This window comes from Echinops telfairi, unplaced genomic scaffold (assembly GCF_000313985.2).
Source record: "Echinops telfairi isolate 266 unplaced genomic scaffold, ASM31398v2 ScPeMD7_1;HRSCAF=3_0, whole genome shotgun sequence".
Taxonomy (NCBI): Eukaryota; Metazoa; Chordata; class Mammalia; order Afrosoricida; family Tenrecidae; genus Echinops; species Echinops telfairi.
This window is the reverse complement of record NW_022103896.1, coordinates 26,339,175-26,361,259: the sequence shown is the minus strand read 5'-3', so window position 1 is coordinate 26,361,259 and position 22,085 is coordinate 26,339,175. Positions and strand designations below refer to the sequence as shown.

General features: G+C 37.9%; 1 protein-coding gene across 2 annotated transcripts in view; it reads right to left on the bottom strand.

Annotated features, from left to right (window-relative positions):
* Positions 1-22,085, bottom strand: part of CSMD3 (CUB and Sushi multiple domains 3) — a 1,328,144-nt gene that overhangs the window by 1,012,417 nt on the left and 293,642 nt on the right. For both annotated transcript variants that reach the window (XM_045286022.1, XM_030887469.2), the window contains exon 4: positions 13,363-13,557. In XM_045286022.1, coding sequence (XP_045141957.1) covers positions 13,363-13,557 — 195 coding nt within the window. The remainder of the gene's footprint in view (positions 1-13,362; positions 13,558-22,085) is intronic.

Below are 22,085 nucleotides of genomic sequence, written 5' to 3'. Positions count from 1 at the left end.
CCATCATCATTTTCAAAACATTTTCTTTCTACTTGAGCCCTTGGTATCAGCTAATTTATAAATTATTATTTTTTTCATGTCTTATACCAACCACTGTCTCCCTTCACCCACTTTTCTGTTGTTTGTCCCATGGGAAAGGGTTATATGTCGATCATTTTGATAGGTTCCCCTTTTCTCCAACCACCTTCCCTCTACCCTCCTGGTTTTGCTACTGTCATCATAGGTCCTGAGGGCTTAATCTGTCCTGGATTCCCTGTGTTATGAGCTCTTATCTATACCAGTGTACATGCTCTGGTCTAGCTGGATTTGTAGGTAGAATTGGGGTCATGATAGTGGGTGGGGGGTCGGGTGGAGGGGACCATTAAAGAACTAGAGGAAAGGTGCATGTTTAGTCAGTGCTATACTGTACCCTGACTGGCTCATCTCTTTCTCTGTCATCCTTCTGTAAGAGGATGCCCAATTGTCTAAAGATGGCCTTTGGGTCTCCATTCCATCCTCCCCCTCATTCACATTGTTATGATGTTTTGTTATGGGTTTTTATGCCTGATACCTGCTCCCATCGATATCACATGATCACACACGCTGGTGTGCTTTTTCCATGTGGGCACTATTGCTTCCAAGATAGATGGCCACTTGTTTATCTTCAAGCCTTTAAAACCCCAGACACTATATCTTTTGATAGCTGAGCATCATCAGCTTTCTTCACCATATTTGCTTATGCACCCATTTTGTCTTCAGCAATCATGTCGGAAAAGTGAACATCACAGAATGCCATGTTTTTAGAACAAAGTGTTCTTACATTGAGGGAGGGCTTGAGTAGAGGCCTTGTCCATCTGCTACCTTAATAAATAACATATAAATATGTACATAGATCTATTTCCCAATCGCTATATATAAATATATTTACATGTCCATGCCTGTATTTAGACCTCTATAAATGTCATGTCTGTTCTTAGTGTAGTTTTGTATTCCTGAAAATCCTGTGCCAAAATTTTGCATAGATAATTGAGCATGTACATGGAGGAAAAGGTCATTTCTACTCTCTAATACTATTGCAGATTTCTGCATTTACAAAAACCAAAGCAAAACTGAGTGTCATTGAGTTGATAACCACTCATAGTGGCCCTGTAATACAGACTAGACTTGCCCCCTGTGGATTTCCAAGCCTGTACATCTTCATTGGCATAGAAAGCCTCATCATTTTTGTGTGGAGTGATTGGCGGGTAAGCAGCCCAATGAATAATCCACTATGCCACAAAGGCTCCAGGCCTGCCTTTAGAATCATGTAAATACAACAAAAATCCTCTATTCATTTTTTCAACAGCTTCAACAATGTCCTTTGCAAATATTGTTTCTGTGTAGCACAACTTGCTATATTTTCCTCCTAATTTGTGATTAGAAGTCACTTCTCCTTTGGAAGTCTTTTGGTATAATTTGCATGTAGAAAGCTCCTCACCAAATCTATGCAGCTCTCCTGAAGCCCCTGCCCCTTCCCTTCTTGAGCACCTGTCATTGCTAAGTCCAATTCTATATTTTGGTATTAGACTTCAATCCAGAATTCTTGATCAAGGTTTTTAACAGGATGATAAAATGATATTCTGACAAGACAAGCTAATGCTCATTTTTTTTCAGCAGAAATTTAGCTTCAACATAGAGAGCCAGTCTTATTCCCAAGACTAAACCATAGAAGACCCTTTTACTCTTCATTGTTGTTTTAGCTAATTGCAGTTTGCTTACCTTCATTTATCGAAAGAAAATAAACTTTTCCTCATTAGGCCTTTTACTCATCTTTACTGACAAATATTTGGTTTAGATCACACAGTACCAATTGACCACATGATGTGTATATTACTGATATAGCAGACTTCTCCCAAAGGATATTATCTGTCAGATTATAAAAAAATCCCAGCAATATTTTATAGCACACATCCTTTCATTGAATAGTGCTTCCCTTAAGCCTTCATATGGAATAAAATTACCTTTGCCTTTTTTGCTATAAATATAATCAAACCAATACAACATTTTTTGAAAATTGTTTTTAGCTAATTCAAAATGCATATGTACCTACAAAATTAAATAAATAAGTTGCTGTCCACTTGATTCAGATTCAAGGTTACCTCATATGTCTCAATGTCAACTTGTGCCCCATCAGACTTGCAATGGCTAATTTTTTGGACCAGAGCCCCAGGGCTTCCTTTCAAAGGACTCTGGGTAAACTCAAACCACCATGCTTTGGGTTAACAGATGACTATATTAACCCAAAGATTCCACATTTCTAATGCAATGCTAGATTGTCTGTGAAAAAGTCCTCAAAATGATAACATATTAATTCTTGAATAAAATTGACATTGAATAAATGTTGGCCGGTGTTTGGGTATATTTAAATGGTTAAGGCTTACCCATTCCTCCCCAGCAAAAGGAAAAAGAAACAACACTGCGATCAAGTCTATTCTAACTCATGTTGTTGTTAGGTGTCCTCCAGTGGGTTCCAACTCATAGTGACCATACGTACAACAGAATGGAACACTGGTCCATGGCCAATGGACATGGACTGGTCCTGGGATAATGTCAAAATTGTTCTTATGTTTGAGCCTATTGGTGCAGCCACTGTGTCAACCCATTTCATTATAGGCCTTTCACTTTTTCAGTGACCCCCCATATTACCAAACATGCTGTGCTTCTCTGACTACTGGTCTCTCCTAATAAAATTCCCAACATATGTGAGACCATGTCTGTGAGTTTGTCAGAGTGTAGAGGCTTATACGTTGCTCTGATGCTGCAAGCTCTGTGACTGGTGTTTCAAATACCAGCAGGTTCCGAGAGGCTCCAGACAAAGAACAGACTACGAAGCATAAAACAACTTTCCACTTCAAAAGAATTATCCATTGAAATCCTTATTCTAATTCATAGGAGCCCTACTTTGAGTTTTGAGTTTGTAACACCTTAAGGGAGTAGAAAACCTCCTCTTTCTCCCTGTAGAATGACTGTGGATTTGAATCACTAACCCTGCAGTTAGCAGCATACCGCTTACCCCACTATACCACCAGAGCTCCTTAGATGCATTTATAGCACTAGAATTCCATGTCCCTTTCACACACATTTCATAAGTTTGTCCTTGGATGTACTGATGGAAATGCTATTCTCCATATGGACTATCATGGTAAATTCACAATGTTTAGTATAGGAATGGAAGGAGCCTTAGTGGTATAGTGATTATGCATTTGGCTGCTAACCTCAAGGCCAACAGTTTGAAGCCATCAGCCCGTCTGATGGAGAAAGATGGGACTTTCTTCACCTGAAAAGAAGTACAGTCTTAAAAACTCACAGGACAGTTCTACCCTACCTGACGGCTCACTAAGAGTCAGAATGGACGTGATGGCAGTGCATTGGAACTGGTGTGTTTACTAACTGGGGTGTTTACTAACTACTCTTAATTAGCAATGAACATTTGGAGCCCTGGGTTGAGAAGAATGCTGTGAGGACCTCAGGGCTCACTGGGCATATACACCATGGAAATATCTCTAAAGTAACCAGGTGTATGTGTGCCAGGTATTTTCATTTCAGCCTAAGAACAGAGAAATTTGATTTCATTTATTGTAGGATTATTGCTTAGCCCAACACCAGGCAGTAAGTTGCCTTTTACAAATACTAGCAGATGGTGTTGATAAAATTCATCTAGCTTGTGAACATACACAAAAAACCTTGCACCATCCCCTCTAGGTTGATGTGACATTCATTTTTCTTAATTAAACTATCATTGTTAGGAAGCATCAAAAAAGCTCTCTCAATGCAAAGGGTTTCATCAAGGAGAGACTATGTAAAATCCTGGAAAAGCAATAAGCAGATCATTACCGAGTTATCAACCCCCTGCAAGGTTATAAATTAACCAGTCAGTATGCTATCCAGTGGCAATGAACAGAAGAATGAAGGCATGGATTGAGTAGCCTCCTATCGTTTTTTCCCCCCTTTCTTTAATGAAGGCAAACACATAAACCGCAATAACACTATTCTCCTTTTATTTAATTTTAATAACAATCTAGCTAGTATGAAATAAATTTCTCCTTAGAAAATTAGATCATGTGCTCTATGGAGTCTGACTTCATTGATTCTACCTGTAAGGCAGTGAACATTAGTAACACATGAGAATAACTTTAGAGGCTAGAAAGGAAAATTTTTACTTTCTACATGAATTACTCCCTCATTCAGAATGTTCTTTTTCAATATAGGTTTTATTTTTAGTAAGTCCTTTGTGAAATTGTCTCTTAAAGTGTTGTTCCCTTCTTGAAATTCCCTCTAGTTGAAAATCAACTGGGAGGTATTAATATATTCTTTATAAAGATGTTTAGCATCCTATATACTAATATTATTATTCTAATAAATCAATGATCCGATAGCACTATAATTACTTGATTATATTATGATCTGTCTCACTGGACCATAGGCTCTTAAAAATAGGAATTATTTTTTAACAGTCATTCAATCTTTGCCATAGACCACAATGCTTTACAGGAGCTATACCCACTCATCTAGATTCATTTGAATTAATAAATTTACTCATTAGGACTGTTGACAACCAAGAGACAATGTGTGTTGTCCAAGTAAGGTTGATTGGGCAGTATTTCCGATAGGAGTGAACGCGCCTTTTTTCCTTGGTGAAAATCAAGAGAGATGTACATAGAAGTCAAGGAATTAGGCCTGAAGGGATTTGGGGATAAGGAACGGGATTAGGGGATAATCTCTGAGAGAAGAAACACACACATAAATAAATGAACCACAGCAACACAGTGTAGAGTGTTGGTTTCTGAGTGATACTTGGGTATAAGGAAATATCTATATCATTCATTTCAACTGGTTCCTGTTGACTGTATGGCCTTCCTATCAGAGGAGATGGCAATGGGTGCTATGGAAAGACTGGGACGAAAGAGTTGTCATAACTAGTTTCGCATATATCTGACTGTGGGTGTTATCACAATGCTGTTTGCACAAAACACACTTCCATTGAGTCCAGTCCGACTCATCGCTAGAGGACTTTAAGTCAACTGTAACTCCCAGCAGACACAGACGTAAAATCTCTCTACAGGGTTCCTTGGCTGTATAGTCACAGAAGCAGAACTCAGACTTTTTCTTCTGGAGTCTGGCTGAGAGGATTTGAAACGCTAACCTTGAGTTGGCACCAGTTGGGGACCTTAAAATAACATTAATGTTGACAACACAGATTTTTATAATTTGTCTCTTATTGTAGCAAAATAAATCATTTCCAAAGTAATACAACATTGTTCAAAATTCCCAGATGTAAATTTGGGTCTTTCTGAATTGCAATAGAGGAAAAGGGATTCCATAATACACTCATTTTTAGGTAGTGGTGGGATATTCCACATACACCTCTTCAAAAATGCATCTTACCTACTTAATGTGAAGGATAGGAGTAAATATATATATATGAGGTGTTACCTCCCTCCACCAAAAAAAATAAAAAGGAAGCAGCTCCTCCGGGTGGAGCTTTCATAGCACACATGTTTCCCGCTAGGCAGGCATTTAGCAACTGGCTCTGCATTAGTGCACCCAGTGGTGTTGCCTGGGAAGGTCCTCTCTGGTCACAGTGAATTTTTCATAAAAGTGATTTCCCTTGAATTCGGACCTCCCTTCTTGTGATGGCCTATTTAAGAGAACAGCATGCGGTGGTGAAATTTTGTTTTCTGCTCTGGAAAGTGCTGCAGAAACTGTTGTGATGTTGAACACAGCTTACAAGGGCAGCGCTATGGGAAAACTTATGTGTACGAATGGTTTTCTCATTTCAAAAAGGTGAAATGTCCCTTAATGACAAGCCTTATTCTGGCTAGCTGTCAAATTCCTGAATGGAAAAAATGTCAAAAAATTTTTGAACACTTGTGCTCAAAGACCGAAGATAGACCATTGAAGAGATGGTGAAGTTATCTGGACTCCCTTGGGGCTTGGTTCATGAATTTTAATGGACGATTTGGAAATGGCAAGGGTTGCTGAGAAATGTGTTCTGACTTCGGTTTAGACTGACCAGGAAAAAGAGCATAGAGTGGAAACATGTTGCACTTTGAAAGAACGGCTCCAAAGAGACCGAGACTTTTTTCCCGAGTTCATTACTGGGGACCAGACATGGTGCTATTCTTACAACCCCCAAAGCAAACATCAGTCAAGCCAGTGGAAGATGCCATTATCATCTCACCCCCCAAAAAAGCTCATCAAGTGAGATCAAAATCAAGAAGATGCTCATTTGTTTTTCTGATGTGAGGGGGATAGTGCATCTGGAGTTCATTCTAACAAGTCAGATTGTTAACATACGTAGAGGTTCTGAAAAGATAGCAAAACTGTGTGTGACAAAAAAGGCCTGATTTGTGGCAGGTGGAACGGGTTTTGCCAACATGATCATGCACCTGCTCCTGCAGCCATCTCAGTGTGCCAGTTTTGGACAAAACCCAGTGTGCCTCTCCTGCCCCACTCATCTGACTCGTGTGACCTCACTCCTTGCAACTTGTTTTGTTTCTGTGAATGAAAAGGGATATGAAAGGACAGAGATGTGACCATATAGAAGAAGTGAAGGGGAAAAAAAAAAGGAGGTGCTTTCAGCCACCCAAACAGGAATTTGACAAAATTTTCCAAGAGGGACTCACATATTTGACAAATGTATTAAGTGTAATGGAGAGTACTTTGAAGGTGATAGGTTGAAAGAAAAATTAAATACATAGCTTTGAAAACACAACTCTTCAGTGTTTATGCGTGGAAGGTGGTCACACAGTGATTGTTTTTGTTATTTGGTGTCTGCTGCCTGTTCCCTTTAGCACGTCGTGTTCGCACAGGCTCGTGTGCTTCTTCTCTGTGGACTTTGTTGATTCCGAGCTAGATGGCTGCTTGTTTGCCTACAAGCCTTTAAGACCCCAGACGCTATATCTTTTGATAGCCGGGCACCATCAGCTTTCTTCACCACATTTTCTTATGCACACATCTGTCTTCAGCGATCATGTCGGGAAGGTACATATAAAATGACCGTTTAGCTGAGCAAGGTGTTCTTGTATTAGGGGAGTGCGCATGAGGAGGCCCAATGTCCACCTGCCGCCCCACTACCAAACCAATAATTATTGCACCTAGGTCTGTTCCCTCCTTAATCTTAAATATATTTACATATGTACATGTCTGTATTTAGGCTTGTATATATGCCCTTTGCCTCCGAATGTGTGCATAAGTAAGTGTGGTGAAGAAGGCTGATGGTGCCCGGCTATCGAGACCTATAGCGTCTGGGGACTTAAAGGCTTGAAAGTAAACAAGCGGCCATCTAGCCCAGAAGCAACAAAGCCCACATGGAAGCAGCACACCAAGTGTGATCATGAAGGGCCAAAGGGACCAGGCTTTAAACACCAAAGGCGGGCAGAAAAGTCATATCCTTGTCAATGAGGGTGGCCCGCGATGGAGACCCAATGCCCATCTCTAGACAACTGGACATACCTTGCAGAGGGGTAGTGGGGAGATGAGTCACTAACGGTACAGTATAGTAATAATGAAACTCACAACCTTCCTCTAGTTCTTAAACGCTTCCTCCCCCCAACTACCAGGACCCCAGTTTCGCCTTGCAGACCTGGTTAGACCAGATGATGCACAGCGGTACAGATGGGAATTGGAAGCGCAGGGAATCTAGGACGGAAGAACCTCTCAGGACCGGGGGCGACGGTGGCGATACCAGGAGGGCAAGGGGATGTAGTAGGGGGGAATGGATCACAGGGAGCCACATATGGCCTCCTCTCTGGGGGACGGGCAGCAGCGGGGTGGGTGAGGGGAGGCGCTGGACAGTGTAATATAAGATACAATAATAATTTATAAATTATTAAGGGTGCATGGGGGAAAGGGGAGGAGGAAGGGAAGGGGATGGAGGGGGGGAAAGGAAAATGAGCGGATTCCGGGAACCCAAGAGGCAAGAGAATTTTGGGAATGATGAGAGCAACAAATGTATAGATGTGCTTTACACAATTGATCTATGTATTGTGATGAATTGTATGAGCCCCAATAAATTGATTAATAAAAAAAAAAAAAAGAAAACACAACTCTTGTTATTTGGGGAGTACCCCCTAGTATATATGCATTTTAAATCTGACAATATGTCTGTTGACAGATTCAAATAGCAATATAAGATTCCTCTTTCTCTCCCGGTAATAAAATAATTTTAAATATAAATGACGTGTCTATGTGTTAAGTTATAAATGTGATTATAGGCCCAGACCCCAGAACCATCCACAATTGGGTTTAAAACAATGCAGTCCCTATGCCCCACACTTGCCTCCATTTGCTCTTGGAGAAATGATTCTTTAGGGGATTTTTAAATTTCTGCACGCTTTCTGATGACAGTTCCTGAATGCCTTGTGTTCTGAACAACCTTTTTAAAGACTATTTGTTAGCAAGTAGCCTGGTAGGACAGCAAAAGTGGTTCCCACCAGAACAAAAGGAAAGCTCACTAACAAGTCTGGTGATGGGGACAATATCTCTCTGCATCGCAGAAGCCATTATTTCTACATGTCATAGAAGACTCAAGTTGCCTGAACTCAATCTTCCCATATAACATAACCCAAAACATGCACAGATATAATTTTACAGTATTCAGGTCATATCATAAGAATGAAATACTGGAAAACCAGTACAACTTCTGGTTCTCTGCTCCTGAAGTTCCTGACGGGAGCAACAAACTATTTGTCCTCTGTGATCAACGCCTAAGGTATCTTCTGTGTATTTTGTTCATGGAAGCTGGTGAGTTGGTTTGACTCATAGTAACTCTATGGATGGATTGCCTAGAACTGTGCTGCCCTCAGCATATTTCCACTGTTTGAGTCCATTGTTGAAATCACTGTGTCAATGGGTCTTATTGGGAGTCTCTCTGTTTAAGTGTTCCTCCCCTTTACCAACCAATGGCATTCTCTGGTCTCAGACTGGTCTCTCCTAACAGCATATCTAATATAGGTGGTACAGAGCCTCAGGTAAATTTTTGCTGTATGTTTTCAAAGACAAAAATTTCACCATTCTAGCAGTGCATGATATGCCCAGTACTCTTCACCAACATCATCATTCAAATGCATCAATTCTTCTTTGATATTCCTTATTCATTGACCAGCTCTGTCATTTATAAGTGTCTTTTGAAAATTCTGTGGCTTGAGCCAGGTGCGTGTCAGTCTGCAAAGCTAACCCTTTGCTTTTTGACACTTTAAAGGGTTTGTTTGCACAAGCTATATCCAATGCATTATCTTCATCACTTCTTGCTTGCTGTTTCTGAGGAGTGAGATTTTGTATCCTAGTAAAATAAAATCCTTGAACATTCATTATTTTCCTCCAATTATAATGCTATTGCTAGCTGGTACAGTTCTAAGGGTTTTTAAAAATTATTATTGTGGTATAATTTATATCACCATCTTTGATATGTATTATTCAATGCTTTAAATATACTTCACTTCCATAAAGCAAAGTTGTATTGCCTACATATCACAAGTTAATGAGTCATCCTCCAATCATTGTGCCATGGATTTCTTCCTGTAGTCCATTTTTCATAGTTTTTTCACAGTTCACAAGTTAAGAAGTATAGTAAGAGTCTCCATCTCTGACACACGTCTTCTGTGATCCCACACCACACAGGATGTCCTTGTTCCATTCACAGGACTGCCGCTCAGGGTATGCACACATTGTACATGAGCACAACGATACATTCTAGAATTGTTATTCTTCTTATCTTTATGCATACTTTGTTATGATCCAAGGGCCCCTGATGGTGTAACAGGTTACATATTGGGCTGTTAACCATAAGCTAGCAGTTCAAATTCACCAGCTGCTCCACAGGAGAAAGAACAAGTTTTCTTATCCCATAAACATCTACAGCCTCAGAAACCAACAGGGCCAGCTATACTCTGTCCAAGGGTTTTCCATGAGTCAGAATCAACTCAGTAGCAGAGAGCTTAATTGGTTTTCGGTTGATATGATCCACAGAGTCAATAAACATAGTTGAACATCTTTTTTGTATTCTCTGCTTTCAGCTTCGATCCATACAAGATACACAATACTATCCATCATTCCAAGTCCTTTTCTGAATAATGTTGGCATTAATGACAGCTCCTTGTCAATCTATATCCACTTTTGAATGTGGATGAATGTGGATCTACATCCACTTCTACATCAATTTTTAAATGATTGTCAGCAAAAATGTACTTGCAAGTGAAATTAATAATATTAATCAATAATTTACAAATTATTTTGAATCATCTTTCTTTGGAATTGACTCAAATATGAATCTCTTCTAGTTGGTTGGCTGTATAGCAGTCATCACAATTTATTCACAAATCTGAATGATTCCTTCCAGTGTTGCATCTGCTTATGGAAATGTTTCAGTTCATATTTCATCGACTCATGGAGGCTTGTTTGTTCAATAATGTCTACAGTGAAACTTGGACATCTGCCTTCAATACCATCATTTCTTCATTTTATGTTCCCCACTGAAATGGTTTAATATTGACCAATTATTTTCCTTACAATGACTCTGTGCATTCTTCACATCTTCTTTTGATGCTTCCTGTCCTTCATTTTTTTTCCCCTATCAAACCATTGCCATTGCTTTCAACTAATACCAATACTATAGGGCAGAGTAAACTCCATGCTGGGGTTTCTAAGACTGTAAATCTTTACAGAAGCAGAAAGCCACATCATATGGCTGACCCTTTGTTTAGTAGCCCATGCAATTAGGGTTCACTTTCTCTCACTGCCACCTGGTTGACTCAGACTCATAATGACCGCATAGGGGCCAAGTAAAATTTACCTGTGGATTGTTAGCACTGTAACTCTTCATAGGAATCAAGAGCCTCATCTTCCTCCCTCATAGTTACTGGCGGATTTGAACTACTGACTGTCGTTAGCAGCCCCCATACCATGCATATACCATTATACCAGTAGGGCTTAGCTTAAGTATCCATTATTATTGCGATGTGTGCCTTGAATTTGTCTTCATTTCTTTCAGAATGAGAGATACTAAGGTGTCCTTCACTTTTGGTCTTACAACTCCATGTCTTCGTACATTTTATTATGATACTTTAGTGTGACAATCTTGCAGAGACAACCCTTTAAAATCACCTGTTCTGCCATTATTTCTTCCATTTGCTTTAGCTACTCTTTATTCAAGATCAAGTTTCAGTCTCTTCTGACAATCATTTTGATCATGACTTTGGTTCATGTCTTTCAAGTGACCTTTTACATTCTTCATCTGTGTTTCCCTTTACATAATCCACAACTAGTTTGTTCTTCAGTTGTTAATGTGCAGGGTGCCCCAGCTAGATTTGTGATAGTGATGAAATTCTGCTAAGATATACTTTGGCTCTAATCAACTATGGTAGTTTTCATTTGTTTCAGCCTCAATAGAACTTCTATATAAACAATGGATGGCCTGTTCTAGCCTTGTTCTGGCTGATGATACAGTTTCTCCATTGTCTCTTTCCACATATAGTGGATTTTATCCTTGTATATTCCATCTGGTGAGGTCTGTATGTAAAGCCATCATTTATGTTGTTGGGAAAAAGAGGTCTACAATGAATAAGTCACTAGTCTTGCATAATTGTATCATGCAATATTGATCTTCAGAGTCATTTCTATAACAAAAATAATGTTTTCCAATGCTTCTTTGTTTCCTGTTTTCCCATTCTGATCACCAGTAATGATCAGTGTATCTTAACTGCACATGTGACCAATTTCAGACTGCAATTGGTAACAACCTTCAATTTCTTCATCTGGCATTAGGGGTTGGTGCAAAATTTGAATAATGGTTGTATGAGTGGAGTGTCCTTGTACGTCTATACAGATGAGTTTTTCATTGACAACACTGCATTTCAGGATAGATTTCAGAATGCTCTTCTTGACATCCTTCTTTAATTTCTCATTTCTGGCATATTGAAGCACATGTCTGTCCATTAAAAATGACCAACTTCAGAACATTTTAGCTCACTAAGGCCTAGGATATTCATCCTGCATTCTGTCTCATGGCTGAATTTGTGCTAAATTCATGCTTTTACCTTCCAGAGAGCAGTGATTCTTGGATAGACAGTGCTCCTCTCAGGTTAAGATGTCCTTTGTCAACAAATGAAGCTTCCAGAAGCTTTACTCCAAGCAAGTCATTAAATTTCACTGACCAATGGGAGTCATCTCTCTCCCTTGAAACCAGAGGACTCACTTCCAGCCGTGTGTCTGACCAGGTTTTGCTGCCATTCATAAGCTTTTCCCCGGCCAGTTTGCTCAGGAGTAGAGCAGTAGAGTAGTAGAGTGCCCTATCTTCTCACATGGTCTCAGTCTCCAAGCCCTTCTGAAACATGTCAATCCTGGGTGACCCTGCTGGCATTTGAAATACCAGTGGCATCGTTTCCACCATAACAGCAACACACAAATCACCAAACTAAAACAAACTACCAAGGGAGTGGGGGTGTATAATCTACCACTACCTGAGCAAGGGTGGCACAAAACGATGCCAACTTAAAAGCACAGCCAAGAGTGAGCTTCTTCATAGTTCCTGCCCTTAATTAGCTGTGTAACTTTGGGTAAATATTTTTCACTCTAAGATGGTCTGTTTTCTAATTTGATGATGAACTTTAAATACAAAGAGCCTTATATGGACTGAGCACACTGTAATTGCTCAAAGAAGTATCCCAAGCAGTAGCAGAGGCAGGAGTAGCCAGAATCCTCAAAGCAGCAGCAGAGACACCAGTAGGAGCAACAGCTTGAAAGAATGTCCGGATATGGCAGAGAGCGTACTACGTGGCTGACGTGTATGACCTCACTCCATCCTCAGAAAACATGGAAGATGATGCTTTTTTTCTCTTAAGGGTTCAATGAGACAAATGTGATACAGAGATTTGGAATGATTTGTCTGAGAGTCTAAGCTGGAATACGAAATGTCTGTGAGTAGATATCAGGAACTAATGTAGGAATTTGCAGCCACAATTTCAGAGGAAGCAACAATGTGATTTACACCAGTCAGTGGGCATTCTCATATCTCTTTCATAGAGCAATGATATAAGAACATGCCAAATATGATATAATTCATTTATATTCTGCTTAGTAGGAAAATAAATCAAGAAAAGAAAAAAAGATGACAGTGACATCTGTTTCCCGTGGAATAGGCTTCTTCACCGATGTCCCCAGAGCTGTCTGTCTATCTACCATCACCTACAGGGTCTTCTTTTAAAGCTTCAATTCTATAGAAGGGGCAAGTACTGAGTATGTTTATAAGTATATAATTGCTGAATACAACTCTTACTTTACATTATGTTCATGTTTCCAACAAATATCTATTTGGCATGAAATCAAGTTTTCTTTCTTTTTTTTTACCTCTACAGATGGGCACAGGGAAATCCCATGAGGCTGTATTAATTGAATTGGCTATGCAGGTGAGTTGAGGGTGGCCATCCAGGATATATCCGGTTACACAGCTGTAGCGAATCTTGTCTCCAACATCAAACCTCGTGCCATATACTACACCTTTAGGCGGAACTCCTGGATTTCCACAAGAGCTACTCTGCAATTCTAAAGAAGATTGGGAGAGAGGGGGAAAGAAGAGGTTATTTTTTTTAACATATTTTAATGTTTTATCTTACATATATTTTCTATATTTTATCATTTTGTATTTAGAAATTATCTGTAGGAGATGTGTAATCAATTTTGACACATAAATGAAACTAGAAAATGTGTAATCAATTTTGACACATGTAAATGAAAGTAAGAGAACTGCATTTTATTAAATGTGCACCACAGTCTATTCTTTTGCAAGGTCATTTAAAATATTTTACAATATTTAATTCTCTCTTGAAATTTGCTGCCATCCAGTAATTCTGCCTCATAGCAATCCACAGTACAGTTAGAACTGCCCGGGAGGGTTCTGAGACTCTACGTCTTTTCTGAGTAGAAGGGTCAACTGTCTCCCACAAAGCATCTGGTGGATTAGAAGTGCTGACCTTATATTTAGAAGCTCAGTGCTAGGATGCACAAGTTGGTGTTCTTTATGGGAACAGACTGGCACAACGTTGTCTCAGTGACAGCTGGTGGGTTTGAACAGCCAGCCTTTCTGTGTCGCTGAGTAACGCAGTGTTTCCACAGTCAGTGCAACTGGGGCCTGTTGGTTCAATAAATGGTATTGCACAGCGAGTCATGGTATTACACAATACTCAATTCCTGGTTTGCATAATCACACTATGGTTAAAAATATGAACCCAGTTTAACCAACAGAAAATCTGTTGAGAGCAGAGTAGTTCTAGAACTTGTGACATTGTAGAAATAAATATTAACGTTTAGGTTATAACATTTAGCTATTTTAGATGACTCACAAGAAAAGCCAGGAACGTTAATGAATATTTATTCAATATAAGTGTCTTCTATACTAACAGATGATTTATTTAAGCTTTGGTGGCATTTATGAATATCCCTCAAACTAAAATCAGTAAAATATTTCAGGTGGCAGTCACTGAGGATAAGTGAGGATCTCTGCTAAGTCCCTTCAGCACTACTTCTCCCAGGCATCTGGCACCTGCTTCAAATTTCTACTACATTTTAAAGTGCCTCCGCCACCTGTGAATTTTGGGTACTTTTTCAAAAGATGCTGTTGAGGTGAACAGTAGTTTGTCACACCTAATTTTAAGAAAATGCAGCTAGATAAATAGATGAGTATTTTACAGACTGTGTGTTTTAATAAGTTTTAACAAAATGAATTGGAATTCAATCCTCTTAATTTATCAGCAACAAAGTAGATACTTTTAATGAAACAACCACTTGTGGCCTTCAAATCAATCCACTTCTCCTCCCTCAATCCCTTAAAAAATAATTAGGGTCACGACTTCAATTACCATAAAGTGGTACATCTAGAAGAAAACTAATGCCCAAATTATTTCACAGAAAGGAAAGTTGGTTTAAAAAAAAAAGGAACCGGAAATCTCCAAATAATTGTTTTATTCTGATTTAGCTTTTATTTAAATGAACAAAGAAACATTTCACAGAACAAAGGATCTAAAGCAAAAATGGAAAACAGACAGAGTGAGGGAGTGAAGGAATAATAACCCTGGAAGGAATTGTAATAGGCTAGTTCCTCTAGTCTCTGCCTTGGGGCCGAACTCATTCAAACCATCATGCAGATAAGAACTCGGGGTGAAATGAAACTCAAGGAAGATATTTCCAAAGATTCTCAGGAAATTCCTGGTGCCACTTGCCCTTGTTTGTCCCCTTCATAAATAAGAGCACCACCTGTCATCCTATGCAGATTTACTAACCCATGAAGACAGTTATTAACAGGTTTTACATTCACACTGCATGGATCTTGATTGTATAGCCATCGGTAATAGATTCTATTATTGTCTTCTCCCAACCCTTTAATTTGAGACTTCCTTCGAAGCTATGTCCATTTTAAAAGGCAGAGCAAAAAAGGATCTATCATTAACTGGCAGAATTAGATGCCTCCCCATCAAAAGAAGAACATTCTGATTGAACAATCACACTTCAGTGCTGAATGTCTTTAAGTGAATAAGAAGTGCTGTCAATTTGAACTTTAGAATTAAATGAACTTTTTGAATGAAGAGTTTCGGGAATAATGAACTGAGACTAAGGCTTAGAACATGAGAACTTAATAAATATAGTCACAATAATTCATCAAATACTACATTTAAAATAGAATACAAACAAATCAGTAATATGGTAGGTACTTGAAATCAGTTTCTTGACTTAACACTTAGACAATACATCTAAGCAAAATAGATATTTAAGCACGTGAATGAATTTTCATAGAATTTATTCAATGTCCACACAAGGTAGCCGAACTGTGCTTGCCACCTCAATGTGTTTTTGAAGCAAATAAAAAGATGTAAAAGCAGATGTGCTGAATAGTCTTTAACTTTTCCTATTAGTGAGTGACATTAATAAATTGATTAAACCTTTAGGTTATTAACAGAGTATAATGATAGAAATTGATTCTCGCTTGACATTTCATAGTGTAAAGAAAACTGTGCACAGGGTGCTGGAGAATATTTTATATATATTTCAAATTTGTTGCTGATTTGCGTATTGATCAAGTTGTTTTTAAGTAACATAAGTTCCATATATAATATTTAAAATATATTCTTGGAATTGATGTTATGAGATCATGACTGCCAGGAAAGACAGTTAAGAGAACTGCAAAGATCACTGACAAATCAGTCTGAAGGCATTCATTCAAAATTTAAAAGAGACCTAAATGTTAACTTCACTTCTCTTTCCACAACAAAAAAATTTTGTCAAATTAAAATGGATTTGTTTTATCCTTGGAAAATTTATATTTTATATTTACTCTTTTCACAGACCTTGTGATTATTAGTAAATAATTAGCAGAAGACTTTTGAACAACATACATTACTCTAAAATTTAATGCATTATTAGTATGTAACTATATTAAAATTCTTTGCAAGGGATCCAAAGTATGTTTTTTAAACATCTAATTGTATGGCAGAAAGTAGTGTTTAGTGATAATTTCCTGTGTTAGTCAAAAGACAACATGAAGAAAAATTACTTGGTAAGTTATACAAACTAAGTTATTGGCCCAAAACTGGTTATGTGCATCAGCTAAAGCAACAGCATTCCCCCTGCTCTTTAAGAGTTCAAAAATTGATTCGTTTAGCATGTTAAGTACTGACTTTCAAATCACTGCTGTGCCAGACTCTGGTGTAGGCACTTTGGTATGAATGTTCCCAATTCGGCTTACCTCATAAAACACCCAGCGAGGTGCATGAGATTTAGTAAAACAATATGTATCACTTCCAGGGTTCCTGTTTGGATCTAACTATAAAAACAAGCAAACTCGCTGCACACTGCTCACTGCATGGAGGCAAATTTGACTGCTAGGACCTTGTAAACAGAATGAAACATCTGAGCGTTTCTGAGGATGCGCATCTTTAAGGGAGCAGACCACCTATCCTTCTCCCATCTTCACCAGGATGCCTCCAGTTCATACACACAGGCATATTCCAAACAAAACATGCGTAACCTGTCCCTGTCATCATGGGTGGCTGGGAAGAAAGCGTTGTATTAATCCTGTCTTAGTCTCCTTCCCAAACTTAAAAACAAAACAACAAAACAGTCACTCTCCTTCAGTCTTCACTGCCATACAATCGAGGTTGCTTCAGGTGTCTTAAAAAAAAAAAAATCTAATCAAAAGTGTCTTCCTAGGAAATCCTGGGCAGATAAGTTCAGAAGGTATTGGCAACTGTCTTTCTGTTTTGTTTCGCTTGGCTTTGGGATTCCAAAGGAGGAATACCGATCGACTCTTTCTAAGGACAGAGAGCAGTAACAAGGGTTTATTATAAGAAGTAAAAAAAAAACAACAACAAAACTGACAATATCATGGGTGGAAGAAAATGCCAGGAAAGGTTGGGATGAGGAATTTTTGTTATTTCTTTTTCTATTACAAAAATATACCAGTTCATTCTTTGAGGGTACTAAGAGTTGTCCTTTTAGACAAGGTCATGGTAAACAAAGTCAAACAAGAACAGACAAGACCCTGGTAGCATACTGTTTTCCACATTGGGCTGCTAACCCGAAGGTAGCAGTTCAAATCCATCTGCTTCTCTATAAAAGAAATTGGAGCCTCTCCGCTCCCTTAAAGATTTACAGCTTCAGAAACCCAAAGGGAAAGTTCCACTCTGTCCTAAAGGGTTGCTGTATGTCCAAATAGACTAGACAGCAGGGAATGTCTGTCATATAAATTTCTCCATTACACAGAAAAAAAACTGGGGCTCAAGTAGAGTAAATGACTTGCTCAAAGCCACCCAAGTAATAAAATGTAAGCTTCTCTAACTTAAACACATTGACTAAATTAACAATTTCATGTTGCTTCTTATTCCTGATTAGCAATAAGGAATGCTGATAGTTATTCTACAGTAATTGAGCATCTGGAGTGGACCGTTCTCTTGGGATGTCGTCTTGCAATAGAGAGACATAGCCCTGTCCTTGTGGGGTCTAGTTCTTGTTTCTCACCAAAGACACTGCATCAATAAATTATTTTAGAATTTAATTATAATATAACAAGCAATAAAAGAAGCTCGGGCAGTAATGAAAACATATCAGCAAGGAAACTTAATAAGTCTTAGTTAAAAATAGATCTGGAAAGGACTTACCAATAAAATAAACTTTAAATTGAGATCTAATGGATGACCCAGGGTTAAATTAGATTTTTTAAAAGTGCAAAGATGGCTAACAACTATGAGGGGGCTTCATAGAGTTCAGAGTAAAATGCAATTAAAAGACAGGGTTTGGTTTGGTTCGGTTTCATAATTTTTAGAAGACACCTCCTATACTCAAGATTGAAAACTTAAGAATTGAAGTACAACAGTAATTACTCAGTTATGATAGAAGGAGAAAAACAGGCATTATCGAGATGATAGAGCAAACTGTAGTAGGGAAATATATCAGGTCAAAAAGTGATGAAAAGCGGTGACAAAAGATAGGTTGATGTGACTTCTTTCATAGACATGGGAATATGGGAAGAAGCAAAATCTATCATCTATTAAATCTTGGGAGGTTTCTATAGCTATTATAAGGAAAGAGTTGAGAGTAAATAATTCAATCCTACTTAAAGATGTATGTCAATGGAGATTTTCACAAGTACGCAGAAATGTGCTACTCAAAGTTTTTCTAAGTGTAATCTGTAATACAAAGATAATATTTAATCTGAATGTTTGTGTTGAAGAGGACAGTCAAAATGAATTTTCAAATATTAGAGTATCCAAAATAAAATAAGTTAGGTATAGACTTTTGGATACATGAATGTCAAATTACTAGTATCACTAATAAGATAACATAAAACAACATATATTTTACTTACATGTTGAACAAACTCTCACAAAGCATGTATAAATTATTATTAGCTCAGTAAATTGAAGCTTTATTATCATCCGAATCCGCTTTGACAGCAGCTATGGTGGAGTGGTTACATGATGGGCTGCTACCCACAAAGGCAGCAGTTCAAAACCACCAGCCACTCTGATGGAGAAAGGTGTGATTTTCTTCTTCTATAAAGAGTTACACTCTCAGGAACTCCACAGGGACAGATTGAATCTGTCCTAATTTGGTCACCATGAGTTGGTATCAAGTCAATGGCAGTGAGCTGAATCAATTTTAAAAGTTAGATATCAAAACATGATATAGTTAAATTTAATCTAGTAGATCAAAGAGTTTTGCCGTACGTATAAAATGTTGATTTAATGATAATTAGCTATGTTAAATAATTCCTGGTGGTCTAAAAAATTGACAGAAAATAATAATTTTGTTCAAAGCTACAGTGTAATTTTCCTCGCTGAGTCATAAATGAAATTCTATATGTACTGTCAAAATCGATTGTATATAAAATGCATAAAAATCTCATGTAGTTGGCATTAATCTATCTATGCCTTCATTTTGACTGATTCCATATATCAAGCACGATGCCAGCATGCTGGATGTAAAAAGATAGCTTTAATATTGTGCAGTGTAAGAAAATCAAGACAAGTTTAAAAAAATCAAAGGATGTGTGAGAGAGAACAAATTAAAATGCAATTGATTTTCTGAAAAAGAATCTATATATAGGAGAACAGATATAGTTTTCAACCTTGGAGAAATTCAATAAAACTGCACAAATAATTTATAAAAATAGCATAATTTATGCTAATAAACCTATTAAAGCTACCTTGTTTCTTTGAGAATTATTTTCCAATTTGCTGAAAGTTCATGGATCGTTCTGAAAGACAAACTGTTTGGCAAATTATCTGGAAAAAATTATGACCTTGAAAATTCAAATGAAAAATTAGATCAAAGGATAATGGATACCAGGACTACAGAATTGTATAATTACTCAGTCAAATAGATGAAGCATGATCCTGCTGAGATCAATTAACAATGCTTTAAAACACTGTAAAATGATATGTACTAAGGGAAGTAAAATCAAGTTGTTTGTACTTCTTACCGAAAATTAATCTCAGGGCTTTATTTCCCAGATGATTAAAAAATAATTTAGGAGAACACAACACTAAATTGTGCCAAAATATTTTGCACCTAATATTATTCATCCGGAGATTTCAAAGCATTTTACAAACACACTTTCCCCCCAGCCTTTTTAGTGGCACGGACTGCTCCTATTTACAGAGGCTGAGCTGGGTTTCATCCATACGGGGCATAAGTGATATAGTTGGGGAATTCCCCTGGTATTTTGGTTTGTGTAAACTGTTTTATGTCTATCTTGAAGAACTTGTTGCATCCATCATGTCCCCATGGAATTCTCTTTCAGTGTGCATTACCGAACGACATCTTTATCTCTGAGCATTTCCTTCCTCACTAGACTTATGAGTATATCAAGAACAGGGGCTTTAATTCGTCTCTGGGTCAATGTACAATATCTGGTATTCTATTACTGAGAAGTTAGAGGCTTGCTAATTACATTCCTTTATCCATTTTATAGAAAAAGAGAAATATATTACTATCACTTAGAGTTTTGTAAATGTTAACATGTCAACATAGAAGAATAGCATGGCACCTGAGAAACAGAACAGAGCTATGGTCTTATCCGGAATCAGACTTGGGTAATAATGAGCACTGGACCACAATGGCCACACGCAATCTTGAAGGGGCTCCGTATTTTAGGGTCAAACTGAGCAGACCAGCTGATGAGAGTGAAGACATGCCCCCAATACCGAATATATTCCTTAATAGTGAACAACAAGGAGCAATTATTAGGGACATCATTTTGATCTGTCAGAAGCAATAAATTGTATCAAAATTTTAAACGGCTGTGCTCACTTTTGCAAAGTAATTTTTATGATGAAAATAACTTTTTTCCCTTTTCTTTTGGTAAGCTACCAATCTATAAGGTAGCTAGCAGAAACGTCATGGAATTTAAAATATAATCTTTATTGTGATCATTTGCACCTATCTGCTGCAAAGCTGTCAGATTAGTATCAATGAAAAATAAATAAAAATATTGAAAGGAGGCCTGCTGACAGTTTTTCTTACTTTAAAGTTTCTAAAAAATGGAATTATGTTGCATGTAGTATGGAGGTAGCATTTAATAGTTTGATTAATAGAAAAAATATGAATAGATCATCCTCTCCTTATGACAGAATTGGGACAAGTATCTATATTAAGGCTTATAGATAAAAGTAATTTAAGTCTTTAAAAAATGTGCTAAACTGATTGTGGATAATTTACTAGGTTATTTTTTCATCCCCCATGAGCCATGGGAGATGAAACATTGTTTCAGCAATTAGTCCTTCATCAGGAAATCACTAAAGCCTGAGACATCAGGGCCAAAGCCATTCAGTACACTTGTTTCTATCCTTGAGAAATTTACAACTCAATTTGAAAAATAAGACATATATATATCATGGCCTTTTGGCAGTTAAATTTTAAAGTTGATTTCGTGAATATAAAAATATAACAGCATGGTTATTTTTATTATATATTTGTTCAAAAGGAAGAATATGTACAGTATCAAATAAGTTAGGTAGGCTTTGGTTGGAGATGTGACAAGAGAAGAGTCAAATAAATTGTGAATACAAATTCAGAAAAATGGGGTGTAGGAGAGCATGCAAAACAGGCCATTTTAAGTGGAGTCTCATCCACATTAAACTTCAAAGAAGCATGCCAGGGCTACAATTTTGAGGGGCTTGAAATTAACTGTCTTAGAGAAAGTGCGACAATGCTCCTGCCATGTTCCCCACAGGTAAATATACAAAAGAAGATAGTTTCTTTGCTTCTTTGTGCCAGTCTGACAAATCAAAGGTCGTTTTAACACCCCATTTCCAGCATCGATATTTATTCAGTTCCAGAAGTAGAAGCAATTTTTTAATGGGAAAATAAATCAATATAGTCTCTAGGAACAAATTATAAACTGGGCTTCTTAAATGATACAGAATTATCCCATGAAGGGAACCGTTACTCGGCGTGCACTAGAGGAAATACGTTCACCTGGAGTGACCACCAAGGAGAGAGAAAACAGGCTCTCCTCCCACAGAGACTTGCTGTCTCTGGAGCGCACAGAGGCAGCGCTGCTCTGTTCTGTCGGGTCGCTG